This window comes from Pogona vitticeps, chromosome 1 (genome assembly GCF_051106095.1).
Source record: "Pogona vitticeps strain Pit_001003342236 chromosome 1, PviZW2.1, whole genome shotgun sequence".
In the NCBI taxonomy this organism is placed as follows: domain Eukaryota; kingdom Metazoa; phylum Chordata; class Lepidosauria; order Squamata; family Agamidae; genus Pogona; species Pogona vitticeps.
Genome location: NC_135783.1, coordinates 222,399,005 through 222,425,249, shown reverse-complemented (window position 1 = coordinate 222,425,249; position 26,245 = coordinate 222,399,005). Strand labels below are relative to the sequence as shown.

Below are 26,245 nucleotides of genomic sequence, written 5' to 3'. Positions count from 1 at the left end.
TCACCAGTAATCCAATGGACAGAAGACCAAACAACATTATCAACATGAAGATATGGCTTATAGAAGACGGCTACACATAGGTATATTCTTAGATACTTGGAAGCCTTTTATAGAAGCCTGTGTATAGGTTGTTCTTTTTTTATCTTTTTCTTTTGTATTTTCATTTTAGCTGCTATTTCCCTTTAAAGTAATTATTTTAAAAAACACAAACAAAACAAAAGCAAAACAAAACACCCAGCAGTAATCCCACTGGATGGGGAGAAGATGCCTGAAATATTTGGTTCTGAGGGAACAATTTAAATGAAGATTTACATCCCCACCACAGGAATCTTCCTGGTATTTTAATTTCATTGTTTTCTATACTAGCAGTTGTGTAGCTTTATATAAGCCCTTTCATTTTTGACTCTGTGCTGCCAAAGACTGTAAGGATGGAAAATGTTATCTTCTCTAAAGGAATGAATGTTCGTTGAGGTATGCAAATACATCTGAGATGGAGGTAGGAACTGGTCTCATGGCTGCTGTCATAAAAAGACATTTTACTGGCAGCCTGATACAGGGGAATCAGTAATATTCTCCAGGTGAATGGTGACAAGTTGCTCCCAAATACACTGCTATTTAATCTTACAAAGGTTATCTCACTTGCCTGTGCTACCAAAATGATTAAGGAACACAATTGAGAGGCATACCTACAGATGTGTGCAACAACAGTATGGCCGATCTGAGAACAACTAAAATTACTTGTCACACTTTTTAAAAAGAAACTTTGGGGTTGATCATACAGGGAAAAAACAGCTCACAATTTGGATTGTTTGGGAACCACTCCAGTGTGATCTATTTTCCAGTAACCACATGATGTATCGGAATTGTGCTCCAGCCCAACCCTCATCTGTGCCTAAACTGGACCTTTTTTGTACAGCAGTAGGTCCACTAATTTTGGGGGCTGGATTAGACTGATTCCCTGACAGAAGGAAAGGTAGCTTTAAGGCAGATCACTCTGTGCTAAGTGCCCCTTTCCAGTACGATCGGATGCCCACCTTGAGAAATTGTAAGAACATTGGGCTCTTTCATAAACACAGCTAAAACTACAGATGATTAGCTGGATCCATAATTTGTAAAACTTGCAGAACAATCAGCAAATAGTAAATGGGTTGCTTAGGGCTCAACTTTCTTCTGTAAACAATGAAACATTAATTTACTTGCACAGTTACTAACTAATGTTCTAAAGACAAAAGGGTGTTAATAATAAGCTATTTTTTGTGTGATGTGATTTCCCCACTGTGAAGAAGGATCATAACAAAGCCAACCAATTCCTAGAATTTTCATACATACAGTACATGTTTTATTACAAATGGGTAGCTGTCTGACACACACACACACACACACACACACACACACACACACACACACACAAAAACACACAAACACATACACAAAATTGTTGTTAATTCAGTTCCAGAGGTCAAGTGACATCCCATAACTACCGTATATAGCATTATTAGTCAAAGCAATCTTCTAATGTTTGATATACTCATTATTTTTTATGAAACAATTTAGAACATTGGGATTTCAAAGCAATTGCTACATAAATACCTTCACATTGCCAATTTCTCCTGTTCCTTTGAAAACCAGGCTTGCACTGACAGAAAAGAGATGTTTTGGTTTTATTACAATATGCATCATCACCACAAGGGTTTACGTTGTTTTCACAGTTATATTCAGTTAAGCCTAAAAAGAAATAAGAGAACTGTAAAATCAAATGGATATTTGAACATTCAGCAGCAATGCTTTGCATATTAGCTACAGCATACTCAGGATCAACCTCTCCTGCAACACCTGATAAAGAACTAGTTATCTAAGAGACTGAGTTTTTATATGTTTTGTTTTGTTTTCAACTGAATCAGCACTAGTCCTTGTGTGGAAAAGCCTTTGAAATGTGTATGCAATGGCTGTGCTTATATATTATGTTTTCCTGATGTGCAGAAACAGAACTTGCTCAGTCATTTGTTTCTACCTGCTCATTTTCCACACTCAGCTTAATAACTGAGTACCTCCTTTTAGCTGTAGCATCAACCTCTTTAACTGGGATGTAACAGAGCCATTTCAGTTGAGGGTCAAATGCCAGGTGGTAAGGTAAAGGTAAAGGTACCCCTTGACATTTAAGTCAGTCGTGTTCGACTCTAGGGGGTGGTGCTCATCCCCGTTTCCCAGCCATAGTGCCAGCGTTTGTCCAAAGACAATCTCCTGTGGTCACATGGCCAGTGTGACTTAGACACGGAACACTGTTACCTTCCCACCGAAGTGGTCCCTATTTATCTACTCGCATTTGCATGCTTTTGAACCGCTAGGTTGGCGGGAGCTGGGACAAAGTGACGGGCGCTCACTCCGTCGCGTGAATTCGATCTTACGACTGCTGGTCTTCTGACTCTGCAGCACAGAGGCTTCTGCGGTTTAGCCCGCAGCGCCACCACGTCCCTTAAAAGAAACACAGTGCAAGATTTCACATGGATGATTGGCACATCATTTGTCTTTGCACATGTCAGTTGTTGCAATTTGCATGGGACCTGAAAGGCATTTATGCAGACTTTTAAACTTAAGCTGGCATGATCAAGTTGTAGCCTTCTAGTTGTTACAGGACTACAACTCTCATCGCCATAACCGATGGTGTGGAATGGCAGAAGTCGCATTACAACATCTGCATGGTCAAAAGTTACCACCCCTGCATTAAAGAGACACATGCCTAAGAGGATATCAAAGAGATTTGGCAATAAATGTTTTTGCATTGATACTGGCTGAAATCCTGTTGCTCAGAGTAATAAGAAACAAATAGAGTAGGCCCATTTGAATCAATGAAATGTACAGAGAAATTGACTCACCAAACCCTATTGATCCAAAGGGCCTAATCGAGTGCAACATAATACACTACACAATGAAATTTCAACCATAAATTCCTTGTACAGATGGGTGACCTTCCTAAAGGTCTACCTGAATGAATTTGGAAATTAATTTATTTTTTCCATGCACAACTATCAAAAGGACCTTGGTAATTTTTCAGAGACAATTAGAGCAATCACAACATCTCAGAAACTTTCCCATTCTTCTGATATGAAGTTGGCTACAATTAGTTCTACAGAGACAGAGAAAAAAGTGCTGCAAGGGCCAATCCAAAGATGAAAGAGAAAATCTTCAGGGAATATAACTAGGTTGCCTCCTCCCCCCATCATTGGATTTCCCCTGCCTTCAGGATATTTTTACGCCTACATAGAAAGTATCTTCATAAATTCCTATGGACGAAAAAGAAAGATCAGTGGGTCTTTTGTGGGCTCCCACAGGTATCAAAGGTCACTTGTTGACTAGGCCTGAATCTGTAAATCAGTTACGAAATGATTCCTAATCAGTTATTGAACAGTGAGTCAACTCTTGATAAATCTCAATTATTGAATGGATTTAGCCTAATTTAGGTTATGGAAAACATCTGTTAACCAGTTTAGATTAAAGTTTTAAAAGTTTGCCTCTTTTTAAAAACTAGCTTATACTGTACATGATACCAGATTTCTTTTTGAACAGGAAACTAGGCAGAAATAAGGAGATTTAGGCCCCAAAGCCTTCCATTCGAGCCTTTGTTCCAGATGAGCCACCTTTATGTGTCTGTACATCAGGTGGAACTCCCAGAAGGGGCATTATGGAATTTGTAGTCCAAAAAATTCAGAAATCCCATGTCTGATTTTGACAGATGCAGTGAACTTGCAAAACGAAACTAGCTGCACCAGTGATTGTGCCCATGAACACATACTACTTAACTGGGCGATGAGATTAATTATGATCTCAGACACATCATATATATTTAAGTAATAAATCAAATTGTTTAGGTTATGCTCTGTTCAATCTCATGCTATTTTAAGATCTGTAAGATTATACAGATTGTATCCTGCATTGATGCAGGCAGACAAGTTCTGTCTGCTCCTTGCAGAAAATGAGAGTCGGACAGCTTCTTAATCAAACTTACTTGTTTTGCAGCCTTGCTCATCTGAACCATCTCCACAATCATCATATTGATCACACTCTAGTTCCACCGGTATACACTTCTTGTTGCTACAAGCAAACTCATCTTTTTTACAAGGCCTTACTTTATATGTGGTTTTGTCTGCAAAAAAAGTGGAATCAATCATTTTTCTTCTTCTTACATTATTATTCATGAAACAAATAAACGTATAAATGAAACACAAGTTCAAACTTTGACATGTACTTTCTTTTTTTCACTCAGTTCACTCAGTTCAGAAGCCAATTAAATAAAATAAATAAAATAAATTAAAGCCAAATTAATAATATTACCCAGTGAGTGTGTAAGCAGATATTTTTCTGTTTGTAGCAAACCAAACGTTATCTCAACTTCCTGATGGAGACCGATAAATTTCTGGGTGGCTTTTCCCCACCCCTCAGCCAAGGAGGAAACTTGTGTTTCAAAAACAGGTGGTGTATGGGGGCAGGGGAGGTACATACAGAGTATTTGACTGCCTCTGTCTGAATAGCAGTGTCGAAATTTCCAACCACATGTTACTAGGGTGAATATTAAACCACACACCGCAAAGCCCCGTTGTAACCAGCTCTAAGCTCACTTTAAGAAGGTGGTGCCTCGCTTGACGAGGATAATTCGTTCCGTTGAAATCGCTGTTAAGCAAAATCCTCGTCAAGCAAAATGAAAAAGCCCTTTGAAATGCATTGAAACCGGTTCAGTGTGTTCCAATGGGCTGAAAATTCACCGTCCAGTGAAGATCCTCCATAGAGGCGGCCATTTTTGGTGCCTGTAAAGCAGGGAATCCATCCTGAAAACACAGCGGGGAGCCATTTTGCACAGCGGGCAGACATTTTAGAACTGCCAATCAGCTGTTTCAGAATCATCGTTTAGTGAAAAATCGGTTCCCGAAGCAGGGAACCGATCATCGTTAAGCGAATTTTCCCCATAGGAACATCGTTTTGCGATTGCAAAAGCGATCACAAAAACTTCATTATCAAGCGGTTTCATCATTTAATGAGGCAATCGTTAAGCGAGGCACCACTATACCTGGCAGACTTGGCAGGCTCCTCCCATGAATTTTTAGGACTTACATTTGTAATTTTTCTGCACTGTCCACAAGATACTGGTGAATGGCTGAAGAAGTGGGTTTTAATTCATAAAAGCTCACATTGTTTGATTTTATTTTTATTTTGTAATCAACTGCAGTCTGAATTATGAATATATTGCAATATTACTGAAGTCAAGGTTCCTTATACATTCAAGGATTACAAACTTTCTGAATTCTACTTATAAACAGACCCATTGTAAGTTTTCTCGGCACCAATAATGAAATTACAGTGCCTCTGTAATGCTGGTTGTGAAAGAAACTCTGTGCATTTTCACAAATGGGATGAGAATGTCCTTTTACTGTAATCCATAAAAAATTACCTACCACAATGATCCTCATCTGAGACATCACCACAGTCATCAATCCCATTACAAATCTGTTCCTGCCGTAGACAAACTCTGTTATTTCTGCATCGGTACGGCCTTGTGGGGGGACATGGAAACTTTGCTGTAAAAAAGGGGAGAAATCACTCTAATGTTGAAATCATAATTAGACAGAGAACATATATTTAGATCTACCCATCTGCTTCTATCAAAAATGTAAAAGTGATTAGATATATGTGACTAGATATGTAAATAAATTTACTGTAAATAAATGTCAGAAGCTTCTGCTTCATGGTTAGATTTGAAGGGGAAAATACTGTTCAATACATCTCATTTACATCAGACAGAAACAAGAAATCGTTCCTGAAACATATGAAGGGACCATGCATTACAGCATGACTGTTTTCACACTGAAATGTAATATGAAATATTTACCATATACTCGAGCATAACTTGCTCAAATAAAACAATGGAATAAACTGACTGGAGTTATGAGCAGTCTAAAGATGGTGAAATGAAAGAAAGACTATGAAACTTTAGGGAAAAACAAACTTACAGCATAATTCAGGAAGTTCATCAGAATTATCTCCGCAGTCATCTTCTCCATCACAAACCCAAGCATGTAGTTTACACAGTGAATTGTTGCAAAGGAATTCATCTGTTCTACATATATTGCCTCCTGAAAAGATAAAATAACAAACAAAATGAGAAAGTATGCAAGCATCTTTAAATTTTTGGCATCTGTATCCTAGAACCACACTAGGCAAAACGATATGAATTGTGTTATGATGTCATCTGACTCTTTAAATTATAGCAAACAGTTTTGGGGGGACATTAAGGAAAAGGGGTGGATTTCACTCCAGTATATTTTTTACAATGAAAACCACCTTCATCCAGCGGGTATTTGCCCCCCCCCAATAAAGTACATAAGAACTATTCTACATTAGAGCAAAGACCCAATTTAATTCACTACTCTGTGCCCAGATACTTATAGTCATAAGGAAGACATGAGTACAGCAGCACAATGATGTCTTGAGAAGCATGTATGTGTTGACACATGGAGACTCTGAAGATGACATGATGAACTCCCTCTTTTTGATCATGTATGCTCTGATATACATACAACCCATGGGGTCTTAAGTTTCCTGACAGAAGAATTAGTGTCTGGGAGATAATTATTGGGAAAATACCTCTAAGAAGAAATTACACTCTACCACCCATCCCCTGTGACATGTTCTAATTTTTTCCAGCAGCTGATACTCACTGTTTTTTTTTAAAGGAAAAGCAATTATAGAGTCACATGATTTACCAACTTGACCACAAGACTATCACAAGGAACTGAAATAGATGATAACTCTTTAAACTGAAGGTGTGAAATTTCTTTTATTTACATATCCCCCGATTTCCTGCAAGTCCTCTCTGAGAAACTTATTGAAAAGGACAATAGGAAAGTATAAGAACTTCTATTGTTAGTGTAGATGAATGCCCATCCATTCACTTTGATTGAGTTTGCAAAGAAAAGTTACACTTTTTCTTCTAGAAAATATAGAATATAAGCATAAAATAACACTGAAGTTATTTATCCCTAAGCAGGTAAATCATCCCAAAAAAGGGTAGGATTCAAGTATGCATTCAAAATAAAGTTTGATTAGAAAGCTTCTGGGCTGTTTATTCATTTAAGAGCAGTTCACACAAACTTATTTCTCCACACAATTGTTTCAGCATCCATGAGCTTTTTTCTTTCTTTCTTTGTATCAGTGTTGCACAATTTTAAATGAACTATAGGTAAAGGTAAAGGTTCCCCTTGACAATTTTTGTCCAGTCGTGTTCGACTCTAGGGGGCGGTGCTCATCCCCATTTCCAAGCCATAGAGCCAGCATTTTGTCCAAAGACAATTTCTGTGGTCACACGGCCAGTGCGACTTAGACACAGAACGTTGTTACCTTCCCACCAAGGTGGTCCCTATTTATCTACAGTACTTGCATTTGCATGCTTTCAAAGCACTAGGTTGGTGGAAATGAAAAATAGCTAACATTAAAAACATTTAGACTATTTTTGACCAGAAGCAGACTACTTCAATAGTATTATCTTAGCCATTTACTAGATCTTCTTCTGTATAGAATTGCATGCACACAAGTGCTGTACTGATTCACAGTCACAGAAAATGTGTCCTTTATCCAGATATCCTCATTTAAATTATTTTTTATCTTCCTAGTTTGTTTTAAAATACTGTATAGCAAGTAACTTCCAGATAGTCCGGCTATAGTGTTGTCCTGGTGGGAGAACGCTTTGGCACGAATCCATTCAGCAAGGTGTGTTGTTTTTGTTCTCCACAGGTTTAGCCCAGCCTCTTCTAGTTCAATACTTATTTATTTATTTATTTATTTATTTATTTATTTATTTATTTATTTATTTATTCATTCATTCATTCATTCATTCATTCATTCATTCATTCATTCATTTTTTTATTTTTTTATTTTTTATTTTTTTATTTATACCCTGCCCATCTGGCCTATAAGACCACTCTAGTGCCTGTTTACTTTCATTTCGTATAATTTTTTCTTATGTGAACATACATGGGAACAATGCTAGTAAAGAAAATTACTTGTTTTTGTAATCAGGTAGCAAATTCATTCTAGCAGTGGCACTTTATGGAAATTAGAATTTCAGAAGTGTGTAGAAAACTTTTCCTTTATTTTAGCCGTGGTTTAGTGATTTGAAGAGACCCTTGTCCATCAGGCTGAGGCAAAGAGGAAGTCACAAAAGCAGCAAAATCAGGGAGATGGACAGGGGACAGATTGGATTTGTCTTCAGGGTGGAAGGGATTGTCACTCTCGAATCAGCCTCCTCAGCCACACTAGATGCGGTTCCAAGTCCTCCATACAGAGTATGTTACCATAGTCTTTCAATACTGAAGGATGCCTAACCCAAGTGTCTATAAAGTGGATTGCTTTGGTATTGTGTTACTTTATTCCATTTGTTATTTGCTAGCACCTCCTGACATACCTCTGGAGGGGAAATTTCAGCCAAAAAATAGACTTTTTCAATAGGGGTAGGTTTCAGGCAGGCAGTATAAATTGTGCATGATTCCATAAGAACTACACCTACTTGTTTGACATGTGCTCCTTCATACCATACAGAACTAGCATAAGAACATGAGAAGCCTGCTGGATCAGGCCAACGGACCCTCTAGTCCACCTTGCTGTATCTCACAGTGACCCCACCAGATGCCTCTGGAAGCACACGAGACAACTAGATACCTGTCTCCTGATACTCCTCCCCTGAATCTGGCATTTTGAAGTACTTTCCTTTTAAACATGGAGATTATACATCCCCATCATGGCTTATAACCTGTGATGGACTTTTTCTCCAGGAATCTGTCCAATCCCTTTTTAAAGGCATCTAGGGCAGGTGCCACCACCACATCCTGTGGCAAGGAGTTCCACAGACTAACAACATGCTGGGTAAAGAAATACTTTCTTTTGTCTGTTCTCATCCTCCCAACACTCAACTGGAGTGGATGTCCCCTGGTTTTGGTATTGTGTGAGAGGGGAAAAAGCTTCCCTCTATCCACTTTATCCATCCCCTGAATAATTTTATACATCTCAATCATGTCTCCCCTCAGGCACCTTTTCTCTAGACTAAAGAGCTCCAAATGCTGGATCCTTTCCTCATAAGGCAGGTGCCCCAGCAGAGTCATCATTTCAGTTGCTCTCTTCTGCACCTTTTCCAGTTCCAAAATGTCTTTTTTGAGGTGCGGCGACCCGAACTGTATGCAACACTCTAGGTGCGGCCTTACCCTCATTTTGTACAATGGCATTATAATGTTGGCTGTTTTATTTTCAATCCCCTTTTTAATATTCCCTCTTTAGTATTCTGCTGTGAAGTAACACAGGGACAAAACTGTTGTTCTTATTGTTTGGGGGTGTACATCCCCATCTGACCCAGCCAGTTTCCTAGGTATGCTATTTCTGTTGGCAGCATTGTGTTTGGTGTTTGGACAATGTTTTTGCAGGTCAGGGCTTGATCCGGAGTGATGCCCAATTGTTTTGAGTAAGGCAATGTTCCAACATCTTGCCTTCCCAGTTAACTCAGAGCTTCCTCTCTGCTTCTCTGTTCTTTGAGTGGAAAGCACAGGCCTGAGTTGTTAAAAGGCTTGGTTTCAGCTGTTTGTTTTTAGAATACAAGGAGCTCATTGGTAGTACACATATCTTCAGTATCTTATAGCCATCTTTCTTCTCAATACAATTTCCAATCCAGCAGTGCATTCCTTCTGGCAGAAAAGAAGATGAAGATGTTCTGTTGATTCCTTCCTCCCCCGTGCATTCTCCTGTCTCTCCACAATCAGCTTCAAAGGCTTGGGGGACTCTATGGAACAATTTGGAGATGATACTGGGGCTGCAGGGAAAGTGTGTGTGTGTGGGGGGTAAATCAACACCTTCTCTCCAGACCCATTCAGTATAGGTTTCTGCTGTAATGACTGAAGAAATGATTTATCATGGCACACGACCATAACAGTGCCTGTTTACTTTCATTTCGTATAATTGTTTCTTATGTGAACATACATGGGAACAATGGTAGTAAAGAAAATTACTTGTTTTTGTAATCAGGTAGCAAATTCATTCTAGTAGTGGCCCTTTATGGAAATTAAATACCTCCCATCATCCTATGGCCTCAAAGGGTTTCCCCTTTGGATCCTCAGGACCTTGGGGTGGGGGTGGGGAGATATTAAAAAAATTAATTTATGAAAAATATCTGTGACTGATGATGTCATCAGCTTCACACGATGTAACTTCTGGCAGCAGAATTTCAGACACTAGATCGTATTTTGAGCACATTCCTCATTTTTCACATCTATAAGCTGTGCTTCCTTCACACATTGGATGATAGCCCCACTGTAATACGTTTTCTCTTGTCCAATCTTGTAATGCTCTTAAACTTCCAAAAATATTTTCTCTTCCATGTGGCTCTCTATTAAGAAGAATCATGCATGGAATTTATCTGATTGCAGGCTGGGAATCAAATCATTCCCATTTGTGTTTGCTTGATCCATCCATACCTCAATATCTTCCTAAAAAGTTTTTTTAAAAATATGTTTTGCCCTACTACAGCATTAACTGGCACTGAAACCTGTAGAAATTGAGCTCATATCAGTAGGAATTTGTGAACATTGGGACAGTATTGATGACAAAATCATTTGGCAGCAAATAGCAGCCCCACTTTTCCAATTTTTAAAGATAGTTTAAAGTTGCCAAGGCTGCATTTCCATGACTGCGCTTTCGGCTTATGCTTCATCTCAACACTCACTAGGTAGCAAATAGTATTTCCCTGGGTGAGTCCAATGAGAATGAAGTTGTATCATGATGAAGCTCACACCATCAGTTGTCAGTCGCTGAGAATAACTGGAGTTCCAGCCTAAAGCAATGGGCAAAATACAACTTTAACCACTTTATAGACTAAATGGAAGGGAAAGGAAGGGCAGGAAAGTTACTGCTTATTGCCAGAACCCTAACCTAGAAACCTCTCAGTGAATTGTGGAACCCTCACCCCTCCCTTCCCATACATCATGACCAATCTCATCTCACCTACAATTTGCCACTTTGAAAGGGATAGCAAATTAGGAGGGGTATTTATTTTAATTTGGATGACACTCATTTGGATAAGATATCCTAATTATGAGGGGTATTTATTTTAATTTGGATGACACTCATTTGGATAAGATATCCTATCTTAAATACTGTTGTTTGTTTGGTCATTTAACACGTGGTTCACTTTGATTTCTCTAACTATCCTAAAATAATGTGCTTCTTATGCACTGAAATGAAACATGAAATTTATAGAGGAAATAATGGGCTTAGCCAGAACAATACATTTCCAAAAATAAATTGGCATAATGCAAACACAAAAGGATGATAAAAGAACACATTCAAAAACCAGATGATAGTTTAATTATAAACAAAACTTTTATGAAGCATATCCTTTAGATGTGGAAAGAGGGATTATTTCTATGATTGCCCAGATTTAGAATGAACTGTATTTATAGGAAACTGGTTTTGTAGAAATATAATATCAATGTGATAATATTGCTTTCCATTTGAAGGGATTAGTATGACAGTCATAATTCCCTTTAAAAGATAATGGCTTCTCTGAACAAAAACAGTGACAGTAAAATCAGAAAGGTGAAAAAGCATTAATCAAAATATATTTCTTTTATTTAATAAAACTGAAAATTCACAGGTGTTGGTTTATAAGCATGGAAATTATCACTACCCACTTCTGTTGCCATCCAGTTTAGTCGTGGCAACAGTGAGAGGGTTTTTTTGCCTTTCTATGCTTAGACTATGATTCCCAGTGTAGTGTTGTTGACAGAGTGGCCAACTGGAACTCTGGAGAACAGGATTTGAATCCCCACTAGGCCATTGAAACTGACTGGGGGAATGAAACTGGTAAACCACTGCTTAAACATCTCACTTACCTTTAAAGCTATTTTAAGGTTGTTATATGTCAGTTCCAACTTGATGGCACAGAACATACACACTCACTTTGACGAACATGGGCAAATTAACATTTGGATTATTTTCAAATATGCAGCCTGATTTTATTGAAAGCTGGTTTTCACTTTATGGAACAAATGCAGTGTCAAGCTATTCATTCCATTTCTCATGTAGAATATGTTATTATCATGCTATTAAAAATAGCCTTTTCTTCTAACAGCAACAGAAGAAGACAAAAGGGAAATGCTACAATGAACCAGGCCTTTTGACTGCTTGGATGTCTGTATGTTTTCATATGTTATCCTATGTATATGTTTGGACTTGCTTCCACTGAATTCAATGGGACTTGCTTCAATTTAAGGATGCTTAGGATTATACAGAAGAATAGGTAAAGGTTCCCCTTGACATTTAGTCCAGTCGTGTCCGACTCTAGGGCACAGTGCTCATCCCCATCTCCAATCCATAGAGCCAACGTTTGTCCGAAGACAGTTTCTGTGGTCACATGGGCACAGTGCTCATCCCCATCTCCAATCCACAGAGCCAACGTTTGTCCGAAGACAGTTTCTGTGGTCACATGGCCAACACAACTAGACGTGGAATGCTGTTACCTTCCAACCATGGTGGTACCTATTTATCTACTCGCATTTACATGCTTTCGAACTACTAGGTTGGCAGGAGCTGGGACAAGCGATGGGAGCTCACTCTGTTGTGTGGATTTGATCTTATGACTGCTGGTCTTCTGACCTTGTAGCAAAAGGCTTCTGCGGTTTAACCCACAGCACCACCACGTCCTGCTATACAGAAGAATATGCTTCAGCAAAAATGTAATTCCATTATATACTATTGTATAGTTACATAAACTGAATACAGACTTCAGGATTGGCCAATATCAAGTGGCCAGTAAAAAAGATAATTGAGGTAAAACAGGTAAATGTTTTGCATAAAAGGTAAAACATCAACCGGATTTACCTCCATTGGATTTCGTAGCTACAGATAGTGGGTGACTCTTGGCATATGTGAACCTCTAAACTATTTCTTGAAGTCTACAATCTGAAAAAAATACTTACTTGGTAGCAAGTCCCATTGAATTTAACAAGGCTTCTCACTTCTCAATGGACATTTATAGGATTTCGCTATACAATAGTAAATGTTATATCCTCATGAAATATTCTCCTATTATATAATATCTAGACCAAAAAAAAAAAGATTCTCACCTCTGTCACAATTGTGTTCATCACTATTATCTACACAGTCTTGGATTCCATCACAGAGCCATCGAACAGGAATACAGTGTGCCTTATTTTTACATCGAAACTGATCTTCTTTACATTCTGTGACACAATCCATCTGTTTAAACACATTTACATGATGCAGTATTTATTAAAAAAATAGCATTGCTATAGAAAGATCACTTAGAATTTAAAAAAACTGATAAAAAGTAATTCTGCATTTTTGAGGTGAACCTTTTTTCTTTAATGGACAAAAGTTACAGTAGCAGCAGAATACAGTAGTAGTGAGATAAACTTGGAATTGCAGATGCTTCTCACAACAGTCCCCTTAGCCAGCTGTCCCACACAAAGAGAGTTAAAAAAAAGGCTGGCAGCTGGATCAATCTGCTCTAGACCAACAAAGGAGGAAAATATCTTTTTGCAGAATTCATCTTTATTAATTGCCTGTTCAAGATCCAACTGTCCTCAAACCTTCTGCCTTACAACAGGGATAAGTTGTAACAACACACTGTTCCTGGGAAGGTCAATTCCAACCCCCAAATACTGTGAGGATTGAAAAAAAATTGATGGGAAACACAGAAGTCTGAGAAGCATGGCAGGTGATGTCATCATCCCTATTACTCAGGAAGTGATGGGGCTTCAATCCCACCAGTTCTGGATCCACTACACAACTTACTGAATAGCTGAAAATAAAATATAATGAGGGAAGGGACAGCTCAAACAACATTTAGGGTTACATAAGCACAGCCCTCCCTGTGCAATGGCCCCAGTCAATGCTCTGTATGACCCAACAAGCCACTCCTGACAGTCAGGGGATCCTTAGAATAAGCTGGCTGAGGGAACTCATGGGGAGGTTAGAGGTTTCTTCAGAATTCAAAAGGCTGTCTTCCCTGGGTACCTGTGTGATTTGGTTTTACTAGTCTCCTTTGGATATGATTCAGGCACTCCCTGAACACATGTAAGTGCACTGCTTGCTCAACAAATGAGGTATTCCCCATATTTTATTTTGTTGTGGTTTTGCATATTAGTTTAAAAATAATAAGTCACAGCAACACAACAGCAAACATAGTATTTAGAATCCTTCTAGGACATGTGATTTGTCATGTCTGCTGCTGTTGCTCTCCCTGTAATTTCCAGCTTGCTAGGGCACATATCAGAGATCATTCCTCTTAAAGCAACAAGGCTTCCAAATGTTTAAAGGGGTAGTGAATAACCTCTTACAGAGCTTTTAAAAATGCAGAACTAGTTACATAATAAAATGTTGATCAAGTAGGAGAAACAAAGAGGATTTTGCTTATTACACTGTGAAACTTTAAAATCCAAAAAAACCAAACATTAGACAGTAAAATTCAATATACAACTGTAAACAATTATTATAACAACACAAGGACCTGTCTAAAATGTTGTTTCCAAAGTAATCTGTAGAAAAAAGGCAACTGGACATGCTAGGTGCCCTTCTGCTATTAGGGAATTCTAGAAGTAAGGGAGCTTTACTGAAAGAACCCTGCTGCTACCCAAATCAATTAAGGATTCAACTGATTCTTCATCAAAGTGGGTAAAAAGGCAGATTAATGATTAGGCTCGGTGTCTCTTTTGACAAGGAAGTACTGGAACAAACCTCACAATATTTACCACTTCAAACTCCTTTTTTCCAAATACTGTATGCAGACAAAAGCATGGGGGGAAAGGGGGTCAGAATACAGCTCATAGGGGTAGTTAATCTACTTACCTCATCAGAACCATCAGGACAATCATATTCTCCATTGCACCTGAAAGATGCTGAAATACATCCCCCACTGGCACAAACGTACTCACTTGTAGAACATGTTGGAGATGCTGTTTCGGACATATATTGACATTAGGTAAATGCAGTAAACTATGACATTAAATTATGATTTACTATTCATATGATTTGATAAAATACAAACAACAGCTGTCTGCACATAGAGTAGAAATACTGAGTCTTGAGGGTCCCTGTAAGATAACAACCAGGAAACCAAACAGTAGTCTTCCAACACCACCTTCTGGAGCATTTGGTCAGCTGGACCAGAATGCCTATAAAAGAAAGCCACCAGGTCCCGTATTGGACAAACAGATATAAAGGAAAACCTGATGGATCACATAGAATGCCACACAGAGATGCAGTAAAACTAACAGGAAAGAATGTCTCCATTCAGTTCCTAGCCTAGTTAATCCACAAATGAGATTGTTGTTTTATTATTATGCATCAAAGCAAAGCAAAGCAAAACATGCTGCTTATAGGTATAGTGGTAGCCCCCTACTGCTTCAAGCACTCTCCGGGTGGTATATAAGTTAATTATGAAAGGTACACATTGCCCCCCCCCCCCCAAGCTTGGTACTCATTTTATTGACCTTGGAAGGACAGAAGGCTGAGAAAGGCTGACTGATCACTATTAAGGTTGGTACATTTTTTTATCTGTAACAATTTGTACCAGGAAAAAAAATTCAAAATGATAATGTTGCTTTGTATCAGGGGTTGTTGACTGTGAAAGTGATTGCTTGTGTAAATTTTAACAGTATGAATCACTCTGTACAGTCATGTTATTGCTGGTGTGCTTTTATATTCATAATGGTCAGAAGGCTATGCACATATTTAATTGTTACTTGTTGATGAAACAAACCTGCTACATTTTGCTCAATATATACATGTTATAATATGGACATTTTAAACAACAGGAAGTTATCATTTATAGCAGTCCATTGCATTCAATGCAATAGCAGTGAAGCCAAACCTTCTGAATCATAAACTGCCTGAGTTTTGGACTTCTGAATCATAATCTGCCTATTTTGGACTTCTCTTTATAACACAACAAAATACATGGCATCACAGTTGCTCTAAATATTACAAAAATCTCATATGAAGCCATAAAATCTTTTCCCCCTCTTTGTTTTCTCCTTCCCTCCCCCCACTCCCCACTAATACAGATTTACCTGGTTCACAGTTTTTCTCATCCTCTCCAAGTATACAGTCATCATGTCCATCGCACTTCCATTTTGAAGCTATGCACTGACCATTGGAGCACTGGAACTGATCTTTTAAGCAGCCAGAACCACAATATCTCTGTTAAAAAATGAAATTACACTATTTTTAAACTCATACAAAATAGAACACGGCATCAAATGAAACTGTGCAAAAATAAACAAGTAAAACCCAAAAATAAAGAGTAGATGCCAATTTTTAAAATACCAACTATCATATCCACATCCAAAATTAACAAAAAGTATTTACGAAAGTATCAGTTATTTGCAAAAGTACCAGTGGTGATAAAATGTCATGACAAGAGGTTGTAATTACACCAACAAATGTATTAACCTGATAATTATGTTGTGATGCTAGGTATTATGACAGACTTCATTAAAATATACTGATAGCTTATTTTATATTTCACTTTTCCTATAAGAAGATTACAAGTGCTTTATATATAGGTTTTCATGCAATAAGGAATTGCAATGGAGACGCTAACTAGCAGCTGCTAAGAGTTTCTGATTGGATGTTTGGCTGCATTGATGTAGGTGACATCATTTTCTCCATGGTGCTAAGTTATTCAAGAACATTTTTGCTGCTGTAAGATATTCTATGACACCTCACGTAGTATACTGAGAAATGGCAATCGCAACATCTTTACACTGCAATGCTTGATACCACATGTTGCTTTCCTGTTTTCTTGGGGAGGGACTAATAGGCCTCTCTGGAGGTTCTGAATCACTGATCTCTTCAGCCTTGGCCAAATGAGCCAATGATTAGGGATGATGAGGATTAGAATGCTGAAACATCTGGAAGGCCAGAATTGTCCACTCCATGTTTGTTCAAGATGAGGAAATTTTAATCTGCCTCCTTTTGCTTGCAGCACTTCTTGTAGAATTCTGGACAAGGGCAGCATTATGATTTTAAGGAGCAGGTTTTCAGGCAACTCAACATGCAGAGGGTTGAAGAAGGAAAGGAAAGGCAGGAAGCCCTGCAGGAAGACACTTTTGCTCTTCCTCTCCACCCACAATGGAGAAATATGATTATTCCCAATCAGTGGTCCAGACATTATACATACTATAATGCCATTTTCTTTTTTTAAAATGACATTTTGTCTCCACGTAATGAATTCATGTCCTTTCAAAGATACTTAAAAGTGTATTTTTTAACTTTTAATCTTTATTGCATTTTAAAAAGAAATTATCAGAATAAGTAATTATCACAATATTAGCACATAACCAAAATAATTTTCTATTTTCTCTTTCGCAAAACAGTCTTTAACATTTTAACTTCCTCATTTTCCACCAGACATGTATTTTCTTCGCAATCTTAATAATACCTTTCTTAATTCTTATTTTTTATCCATATTAACAATCTGCTTTACTTTGTTTTTACTTCTGTTGAGAGCAGAATAATTTAAGCCTAAATCATTTGATACAGGTTTGGAATCTTTCTTCCATTTCTCTTTGAGATAATTCTTTACTTTCCCCCATTGAGATTTGTGTTCTGTTCTACTCTTTCCTTTCAATGATACTGTTAGTTCGTCCATTTATATTAGTTCCTGTAATTTTATTAAACAATCCTCCACCAAAGGTTCCTCCTTGTCTTTCCATTGTTTTGCCCCTTGATACTTAGAAGTGTATTTTTGATGTGTCGAATTAGTCAGGAACACATCATGATATACAGAAAAGTGAAAACTGGGTGGATAGCTAAGTTATACAGTAATGATTGCTGTGGGTTTTTTTGGGCTCTTTGGCCGTGTTCTGAAGGTTGTTTTCGTAACGTTTCGCCATTCTCTGTGGCCGGCATCTTTTGCTACAGAGACTGGTGAAACGTTAGGAAGAACAACCTTCAGAACACGGCCAAAGAGCCCGAAAAAGCCACAGCAACCATCAGATCCCGGCCATGAAAGCCTTCAATTATACTGTAATCTTCACTTCTTGGACATTAATGTTTCAGTAATTGTTCCTGAGATGTTTGAGTGATGGTCTCAGACATTTCAATGAGTAATTAACACCTACTCATGATTGACTCACATGTAGAGCTCAGAAAAAATAGCAAAGAATTGGATTGTCCCTTGGCCCTTATTGTTGTATGCCATGGGGACGGCTCTTGACATCAATGCATTGATGTCCATCTAAAGAGGACATATTTCAGTGTGTAGCTGTTCACACATCCAGACTTCACACAGCCTGGATGCTTCAGTTCCATGGAGGCTTTATAAAAAGGACATGCTAATACAGAGAATTTCTTTGCGACTGTGTTCGGCGCTTGAAAAGTGATGAAGCCCTGGCTTAATTATGCATTACTTCTGCTTTGGAACTTAGCTGGTAGCCTTGTACTTTACTAGCATACCACACAATTTCACATTTTTCTTTTGTTTTTAATAAAGTACACTATGATTATGTATAATTACATAGAATTATGTATAATTGCATCTGTAAGTATGCATATATGTATTTGAGTCTAATCTATCAAATAACATTACCCAAGGCAGAGAGCAATACTTAAATAGCTGTTTCCATAGCAGTTATTTCTTTTTTTTAATCCAATATTTGCAAGTCCAGATCTTAGGATGGATCCCAGATGTTATACAGAATGCTGATCACCTGTTTTGAGCTTACATGTTTTAATTTTTGCATTTAAGTCCAAGCATATTTTGTGCAGCAAGGGAGAAAAGACATTTGATTCTGTCCTTCTGTATCTTCAGGTAGGTTCAGTAAATATCAAAATACATCATTTAGACAAGTTTACCTCATCTGAGCCATCTGCACAATCATAGTCGCCATCACACCAGAATCTTGCAGACAGACAGTCTCCATTTGAGCAATGAAAGTCTTTCTGAGTGCATGTCTGTGGTTCTGAAAAGAACAAAAAATGCTTTTCAGAGTCTTTCTCCTTCAAAATTTAGTGAACACCTCTTTTTGTTTTTTTATCTTAAACTCTACTTTCTGGTAAAAAGATCCATGATACAGCAATGTTGGCTATTCCCCTTTTAATACAGGATTTTTATTGCTATGTTTGTGTTCTTTTTTTTTGTGCCCTCTCTCCTTATCATCTGACATTAGAAAAGATTTTCCATTGTTTATCCTTGGAATCAGTACATGGCAAATGTGAAAACCACTGATAAACAATATTACACTCTCGCATATCAATACAGACTCTCCACCAATCAAAATGTTTCTAGAATCTAGGTAAATGTTTTGATTTTAAAAGTTTTAGAACTTTTCTTTCTTTAATATTTTGTCAACAATTTGATGCTTTGAGATGACATCTTGCAGTTTTGAGTAGCAAATGGGAATAAATATATCTTGCTTATTATGCATATCTCGCACAAGTATGGAAAGAATTGCTTATTAAGTATTTATGTCTGACATACGAAATTGTGCAGAGCTTTATTATGGCACTGCAAAATTATCAAACACTTTATTGTAAATGCTAAACTGGAGGGTCCCCAGCCCACCCAATTCAGAAATACAGACTTGCTAGCAAACTTTCCCCACAGCTCCTATGAATAATGCTATAACTGCTAGAAACAAAATTGTGAAAAACGGTGAACAAGAAAGTAAATATTCTAGGAAAGCAGTGAGGAAGAAGAAACATGCATAATCCTCTCCCTAATATATCATTATTGCCATATTGCAGGGCACTCTCATGCAAAGACAAGTTAGGAAGGGGAAGGAAAAAGAAAAGGTCCTATTCAGATCCTTTTTCATAAGTACAGCACTTCAAACATATCTAGTCACAGTTTCCTACAGACCTATCTCTGCCAGCATCTGCCTCTGTAGTTGACAATGTGGATACAATAACTATGCCCTTTTCAAAAAAAAAATCTGGTTCAAAAGACAAAGAACTCTTTGGAGCAGATCTGGAGGAGACCTTAGATGTAGAGACAGGAAGAGAAGAAGAGAGGATCACTAGACACATAGACCTCGCTCTGCCTCCAGCTTCAGAAATTTGAAAGACAGCTTTTCGTATTCCACTTCATTTGTAGTCACACATGTTGCAAGGTCTACAATTTATTATCATCTTAAATACTCATATGATTTGTAATATTTTACACACTTTGAAATAACATTGTGACAAACAGTTCTACAGATTAGAGATTTACCTGATCTCTTATACAACAGATGATTTCTTAATTGCCATTTTGCTCTGGCAAACAGCAGAATGAAATGTTGGCCAAAGAAAGGGAGAAACAAGGAAAATAAATATTGTAGAACTTTATTGACCAACCATTTTATTTCAGTGTGAGGTTACATGGATCAAATTTGCTTCACCAGACATCAAGAATCTCATTGTAACTTCATTCATCTAGGTGCTGCTTATAATAGCTGTGCTTATTTTTTGCTGGTGCCTGTGTAACTGCTAGCAGAGCAACAGAAACACTTGGGCCACCATCAGTATTTACACATATGCAGAGCTCCAGTGGCGGAAGCTGCTGTAATGATCTGGTGAAAACCTGGCCATGTGTGATCAGACACTGTGGCAGCCTCTGCAGTTGGAATTCAGATGGGCAGGTACTGAACAGGATACTGGCCTTGCAGTTTCTGCAGAAGCCTAACTGATAAGCCGAAGAAGCCTAGAAATATCTTTGTAACTTATTTGAATTCATTCTGTGTTCAGTTGGTTTCATTCTGGATATTATTGGCCACTCGTGACTCAATGTTTTCCAAAGATAGATTTTAGAAAAGAATAGAAAGTATGACTAAAGAAAATAATCCCTGTTCTTATAGAAGGGTTCATAAAACCAACCGCAGAGTACGACCACAATCTAGTTGAACGATGGTAGAGCATAACACTGCCAGCACAGTTCTACTGAAACCTCTGCTGAGGGAGCTGAGATCACAGAGCACATCCATTTAAACCAGAGGGGCTTCTGCTTATATAAGAAAATATGGGATCTCCTCGTATAAGTGCCATGAAGTGTTGAACCAATGCCTGAATGGAAGGATCCCGGCCAGAACTTACTGCAGTTTTCTTCATCAGAATTGTCACCACAATCATTTTGACTGTCACATCTCCAGTGATCTGGAATGCAGTTGCTGTTTTTACACTGGTATTCATTAGGCCCACAAGTCTTTTTATCTGTAACAGAAATGATTGTTTATTTATTCTCATGCTGTAATGTAGTTTAGAGCTGTGAAAAATGCATCCTGAAATACCAGCTACAGCACTGTCCCATTTTTCACTGCTAAAAGGATGAAGTTAATTTTCTGCTACCTATGTAGCAGATTACAACTAGGGGTGTAATTGCTCATGTGTCTTATTCTTGTGCAAGATTGTGAGAAATGGCAAAGATATTCTCCTCACCTCTATGATGGCAAGATATTTTCTGGTACTCTTAAAAATATTTCTCTCATTTTCTAGAATAGTTTTTCTGTGTACTTAGGATGTACTGAACATTAAGACAATCTTGATGAATCCTGGAATAATTCAGTTCACTGAAAATCTTGGGAATCCATCTACTCAGGATTAACGAGGTGCCTGAAGAGGTATTTAAGAAATAGGGCAGAAAGACCTAATAAGATCTGCAATGTCCTCTGACTGCACTGAATATTGGCCTCAAGTTACATCTTTTATGACATTTTAAAAGACAATGGCCCAAACTGCATTGCTTAGCTTAGTAAATTACACTAGAGTTAGGCTCACTGCATCTATGAGAGTTTGGTGAGTAAATTTTTCTGTAAGTTCCATTGATTCAAATGGTCCTATTCTAACTGCAACTTACCTTAACATAGTAAGTTGCAGTTTTATGTAGGCCCATTTGAATCAATGCCTTCATGGAGGAGTTGACTCACTAACTCCCCATTCATTCAGTAAGCCTACTGTAGTGCGATTTACTATGCTAAACAACAGGATTTTGGCCAATGTTTGAGTTTTATACAAGCAACATAAAAGGTATGCAATAAAAATTCAAGTTAGATAGCTCAGTGGTTTCGGTTTCTGGTTGCACAGCCGGAGGGTGGGAGTTTGATAGAAGTGGTGCTGCAAGATTGGTTGCAATGTCATATTTAGGGTTCCAGCCAGCCACGTCCCTTTTCAGCATTCTTTTCCACCTCCCCACTGTTCCCCAAGAGCTAGATAGTATTCAGGGTCTTTGAGCATGCTCAGTCTTCACAGAACTATTTCTGGAGCACAGAGGAAATGGTTCACCAGGCTGCTTACCCCACCTTCTGTCCTTAGAGTTTTCTCCCAAGTGTTTTGGTATATTTACAAAACCAAGGTTTCCCCAAATATCATGACAGATTTTGGGGTAAATGGTGCTGCTTTGGCTAATAAAAACATACCCTTGGAGAACTGGGTTCATTATTAGATTACAGGACACTTACCACAGTTGGCTTCATCAGACCCATCTGCACAATCTGGATCCTCATCACATACCCACAGTTTTGAAATACAGTGTTTTGTGGTTTTACACTGAAAATGGTCAGGAGAACAGCTGTTTTCCGCTTTAAAGAAAATATGTTACTTTAAATACAGAGCCCGCTTGCTAGCATTCAGAACTTCTAGTTTAAATAATCAGACCTGTTTACTCTAAACATTGCAAAATGCTTTTTACAAATGCCTTAGTATTTGTACATGATGACAGTGCCATTATTTAATGCATAAAAGTGAAAATATAAATATCAGCTTCGGAATATTTTTACATCATAATCTGGAAAGTTTTTGCTATTTTGCAGATTAAATAAATAAATAAATAAGCAAGCAAGCAAGAACAAAACAGTTCTAATTATAGGCTCAATTAACATAATTGATGCTGTACTATTCTGAGGGTAATCAATTTTTTCACCATTATTTAATAAGCAACTCTCATATTCCCTAATTTTTTTCTGAACTGAAAAGCCTCAGTATGTTTCTCTTCCTATAAAGAAAAAGCGTTTTCATCTTTGTTATTTTATTTGCTATTCTGCGTCTCCCCAGAATAGATATCATGGTAATAGATAGGATATATTTTATTTTCGATTACTCTCATAACCATCCTCAAAACATAATTTACACTTTTCTTACTGTCATGGCATCATGAAAGGGCATTTCATTGTGCTTTCTGCTGTGATCCATGTTCAGTTCCTACCTAGTCATAGGCTCCATCAGTGCATTTGCAAAATTAGAGTTCTTTTCTCTCCCATTAATTTACACATTTACAGAATCTCATCTGTCATTCTTTTATACACTCACTCAATTAGGAGAAATCCCTTCAAGCCTGCTTTAGTCTTTCCCCCCTTCCTTTTTGGCTTTTTTTTTCATAAGAAACAACCCTTCATTTCCATTGGAACAAAAACAAGAAAAATGAAGGATGGCAGAAGTTACAAAACTGTACAATACAAGTGAAGCCACACATCACATACTAATCCAGATACAATCTGAAATCTGGTACCAGGAATGGTTAGAATGTTCCAGAAATCCCTGTTCACCATTGTGTCTAACACAATGTCCATGAGCTTAAAACCTCCAATAATGTTGCTACTAGCTAGCCAAAGACATCAAAACCACACATTTTATTTACATTTTATTTGCTGTCACAGGGTTGCCATTTTGAAGCAGTTTTTGTTTCCAATATGCATACCTAAATAAAACATATCCTCTTGATCACAGATATTTCCAGATGTTCATATAGATATTTTTCTCTTACATTCTGTACCCTTTTTACCACAACAAATTGTGTTGCAGTTTGCATTCGTAAGTGTTGACTTACTAAACCCTATTCTCTCCATGGGTTTACTCGGGCTAGGACAAAGAGTAGGATTTAGCCCTATAGATGTCTGGTCGTTTGATTCCTTTCAGTTCTCTCAACGGTTTATTTTTAATTGCTTCAAATGAAAAAATACTGATATAAATGTGTTAAAAGCACAAATGTACTTTTAGGAACATAAGTTAAGACCCTCTCATACACCAATAAATGTTCTCTCTCTCTCCCTCTCTCTCTCTCCAGAATCATACTGCTGTTCATGAACAGTTTTCATAAATTGCTGTGGCTAACTGCGGTCAGTTGATGGGATGCCAAGATATATTTTGCTAGAGATGGGGGCATTCGTGTTTGTATACGGTCTGCGAGCCACTCCTGGCAGGAGGTGGAAGGATGAGCCTTGCTGCAAGGTCAAAGAGTGGCTCGCAGACCGTGACCTCCAGAGCAACAGGAAGGGAGCGTGGAGCCCCCAGCAACAGCGGAAGGTGAGTGGACAGTCTGGCCCCAGGGGGCTGGACCCTTATTATGTCCACCTACGTGGGGGTATTTGTATACGAATGTGAATACCCCAATCTTGATTATACTGTTGGCTGGTTATGCCTGTGACCAGTCACATGACTGAGATACATCCCATCACTTTTGTCAATTAGCTGCACAGTTATACAAACCTTGCCTGAACACCAGTAGGTTTTTATCCCATATTATCTCTCTTCTATTACAGACTCTAAATTTATCTATGAGCCTGGATAACTTGATTCCTGTGTAACAGTTATTGTTGTACCCCTGTTGTGAGCCGCCTAGAGTGGTCTATTGACTAGATAGGCGGGATATAAATAAAATAAATAAATAAATAAATATCTTATTATCTCACTTTTTCCACCCCATAATGAGATAAATCTCAGCCTACTTGAAGGTCCACTTCAGTGTATGCTTTTTCAAGTTTTTGAAAGTGACAACACTTGTGCTTTTTGTTTTACGGTATATTTAAACTGCACATTTGATTCCATTTTAACTGCCTTGGCTCTATCTTATGGAATCCTCAGAGCTGTCGCTCAATGAGGACTTTTGAATTTTCTGCCAGATACCTCTCTATTGCACTCCTTGAACTACTGGCAGAGAATTTCCAATCTGTCCCAAATCCCAGAGTTCTGTAGGAGAGAGTTATGGCAGTTAAAGTGGACCTAAAGAGCTGTAGATGTGTTGTGTGGATATACTCTCAAAAGCAGGGATCCATCTATAAAATAACCTTTTTATGGCTAAGTTTCATCATGAGATTTTGGAGTTACCCCATGAGTATCAGAACTACTTACGGCAATCCTTTTCATCTTCTTCATCACCACAATCATCCTGTCCATTACACCTTAGATTTATTGGAATACACTTCTGATTCTTCGTGCATTTGAATTGTCCTGACAAGCAAACATGTGTATCTGGAGGAAAAACCAACAACTGTCTAAACACATTCTGATTTGATGTGATTTAACTGGGTTATTATTTTTATCTTTTATTGTTGTCCATCCATCCATCCATCCATCCATCCATCCATCCATCCATCCATCCATCCATCCATCCATCCATCCATCCATCCATCCATCCATCCATCCATCCATCCACCCCTGTATCATTATCTCTCTCTGACACACACTGTGTATCATATCCATACTACCTAATACTGTAATAAAAGAACAAAAGGCATTATTCTGCAGCTCTTCTGTGTTCTACTAGAAAAAGAAGAGGTGTAAAAGCTTGCTCTTATTGAGATGTGCCATGAAGTCACTTCCAACTTATGGTGACCCTATGAATTAAGAATGTCCAGTAGGGCTGATCATCAATAGCTCTTCTCAGGTCTTGCAAGATAAACACTGTGATTCCTTTACTGAATAAATCCATCCCATATTCACTCTTCCTCTTTTCCTGCTGCTTTTCTTCATCATTATTGTCTTTTCCAGTGAGTCTTGTTTTCTCATTAGTACCCAGAACATGATAGCCTTCAACTTATTTCTTTAGTTTCTCATGGCTGTTCAGACTCAATCTGATCTAGAACCTACTTACTCCCCCACTTTTGAACCATGGTAACTTTAAAAACTCTCCCCTAGCACCAGATTTTGAATGAATATATTTCCCCTATCAGCTTTCACATCCATACACATAACTAAGAAAACCATAATATGGATGATTTTTGCTTTTGTTTCCAGGGACATACCCTTATTTTTGAGGATCTCTTTTCTAGTTCCTTCATAAATGCCCTTTTGAGTCTCAGCCTTTTTCTGATTTTTTTTTCTGGTGCAGCCTCCATTTGGAGTGATGACTATCAAGATTAAAGTTATATAATTCTTCTGTAGTTACAATTTTTGTCTTCTTAATGTTCAACTCTAATGCTGTTTTTCATTTTCTTGTTTGACTGTC

At 37.9% G+C, this 26,245-nt stretch overlaps 1 protein-coding gene across 5 annotated transcripts in view; it reads right to left on the bottom strand.

Annotated features, from left to right (window-relative positions):
- LRP1B (LDL receptor related protein 1B) overlaps positions 1-26,245 on the bottom strand; it is a 1,166,776-nt gene that overhangs the window by 74,415 nt on the left and 1,066,116 nt on the right. For all 5 annotated transcript variants that reach the window (XM_072983887.2, XM_078376975.1, XM_078376977.1 and 2 more), the window contains exons 65-75: positions 25,150-25,269; positions 22,485-22,604; positions 21,124-21,240; positions 18,907-19,013; positions 16,119-16,248; positions 14,896-15,002; positions 13,152-13,284; positions 6,000-6,122; positions 5,445-5,567; positions 4,004-4,141; positions 1,591-1,725 (exon numbers count right to left, since the gene is read on the bottom strand). In XM_072983887.2, coding sequence (XP_072839988.2) covers positions 1,591-1,725; positions 4,004-4,141; positions 5,445-5,567; positions 6,000-6,122; positions 13,152-13,284; positions 14,896-15,002; positions 16,119-16,248; positions 18,907-19,013; positions 21,124-21,240; positions 22,485-22,604; positions 25,150-25,269 — 1,353 coding nt within the window. The remainder of the gene's footprint in view (positions 1-1,590; positions 1,726-4,003; positions 4,142-5,444; positions 5,568-5,999; positions 6,123-13,151; positions 13,285-14,895; positions 15,003-16,118; positions 16,249-18,906; positions 19,014-21,123; positions 21,241-22,484; positions 22,605-25,149; positions 25,270-26,245) is intronic.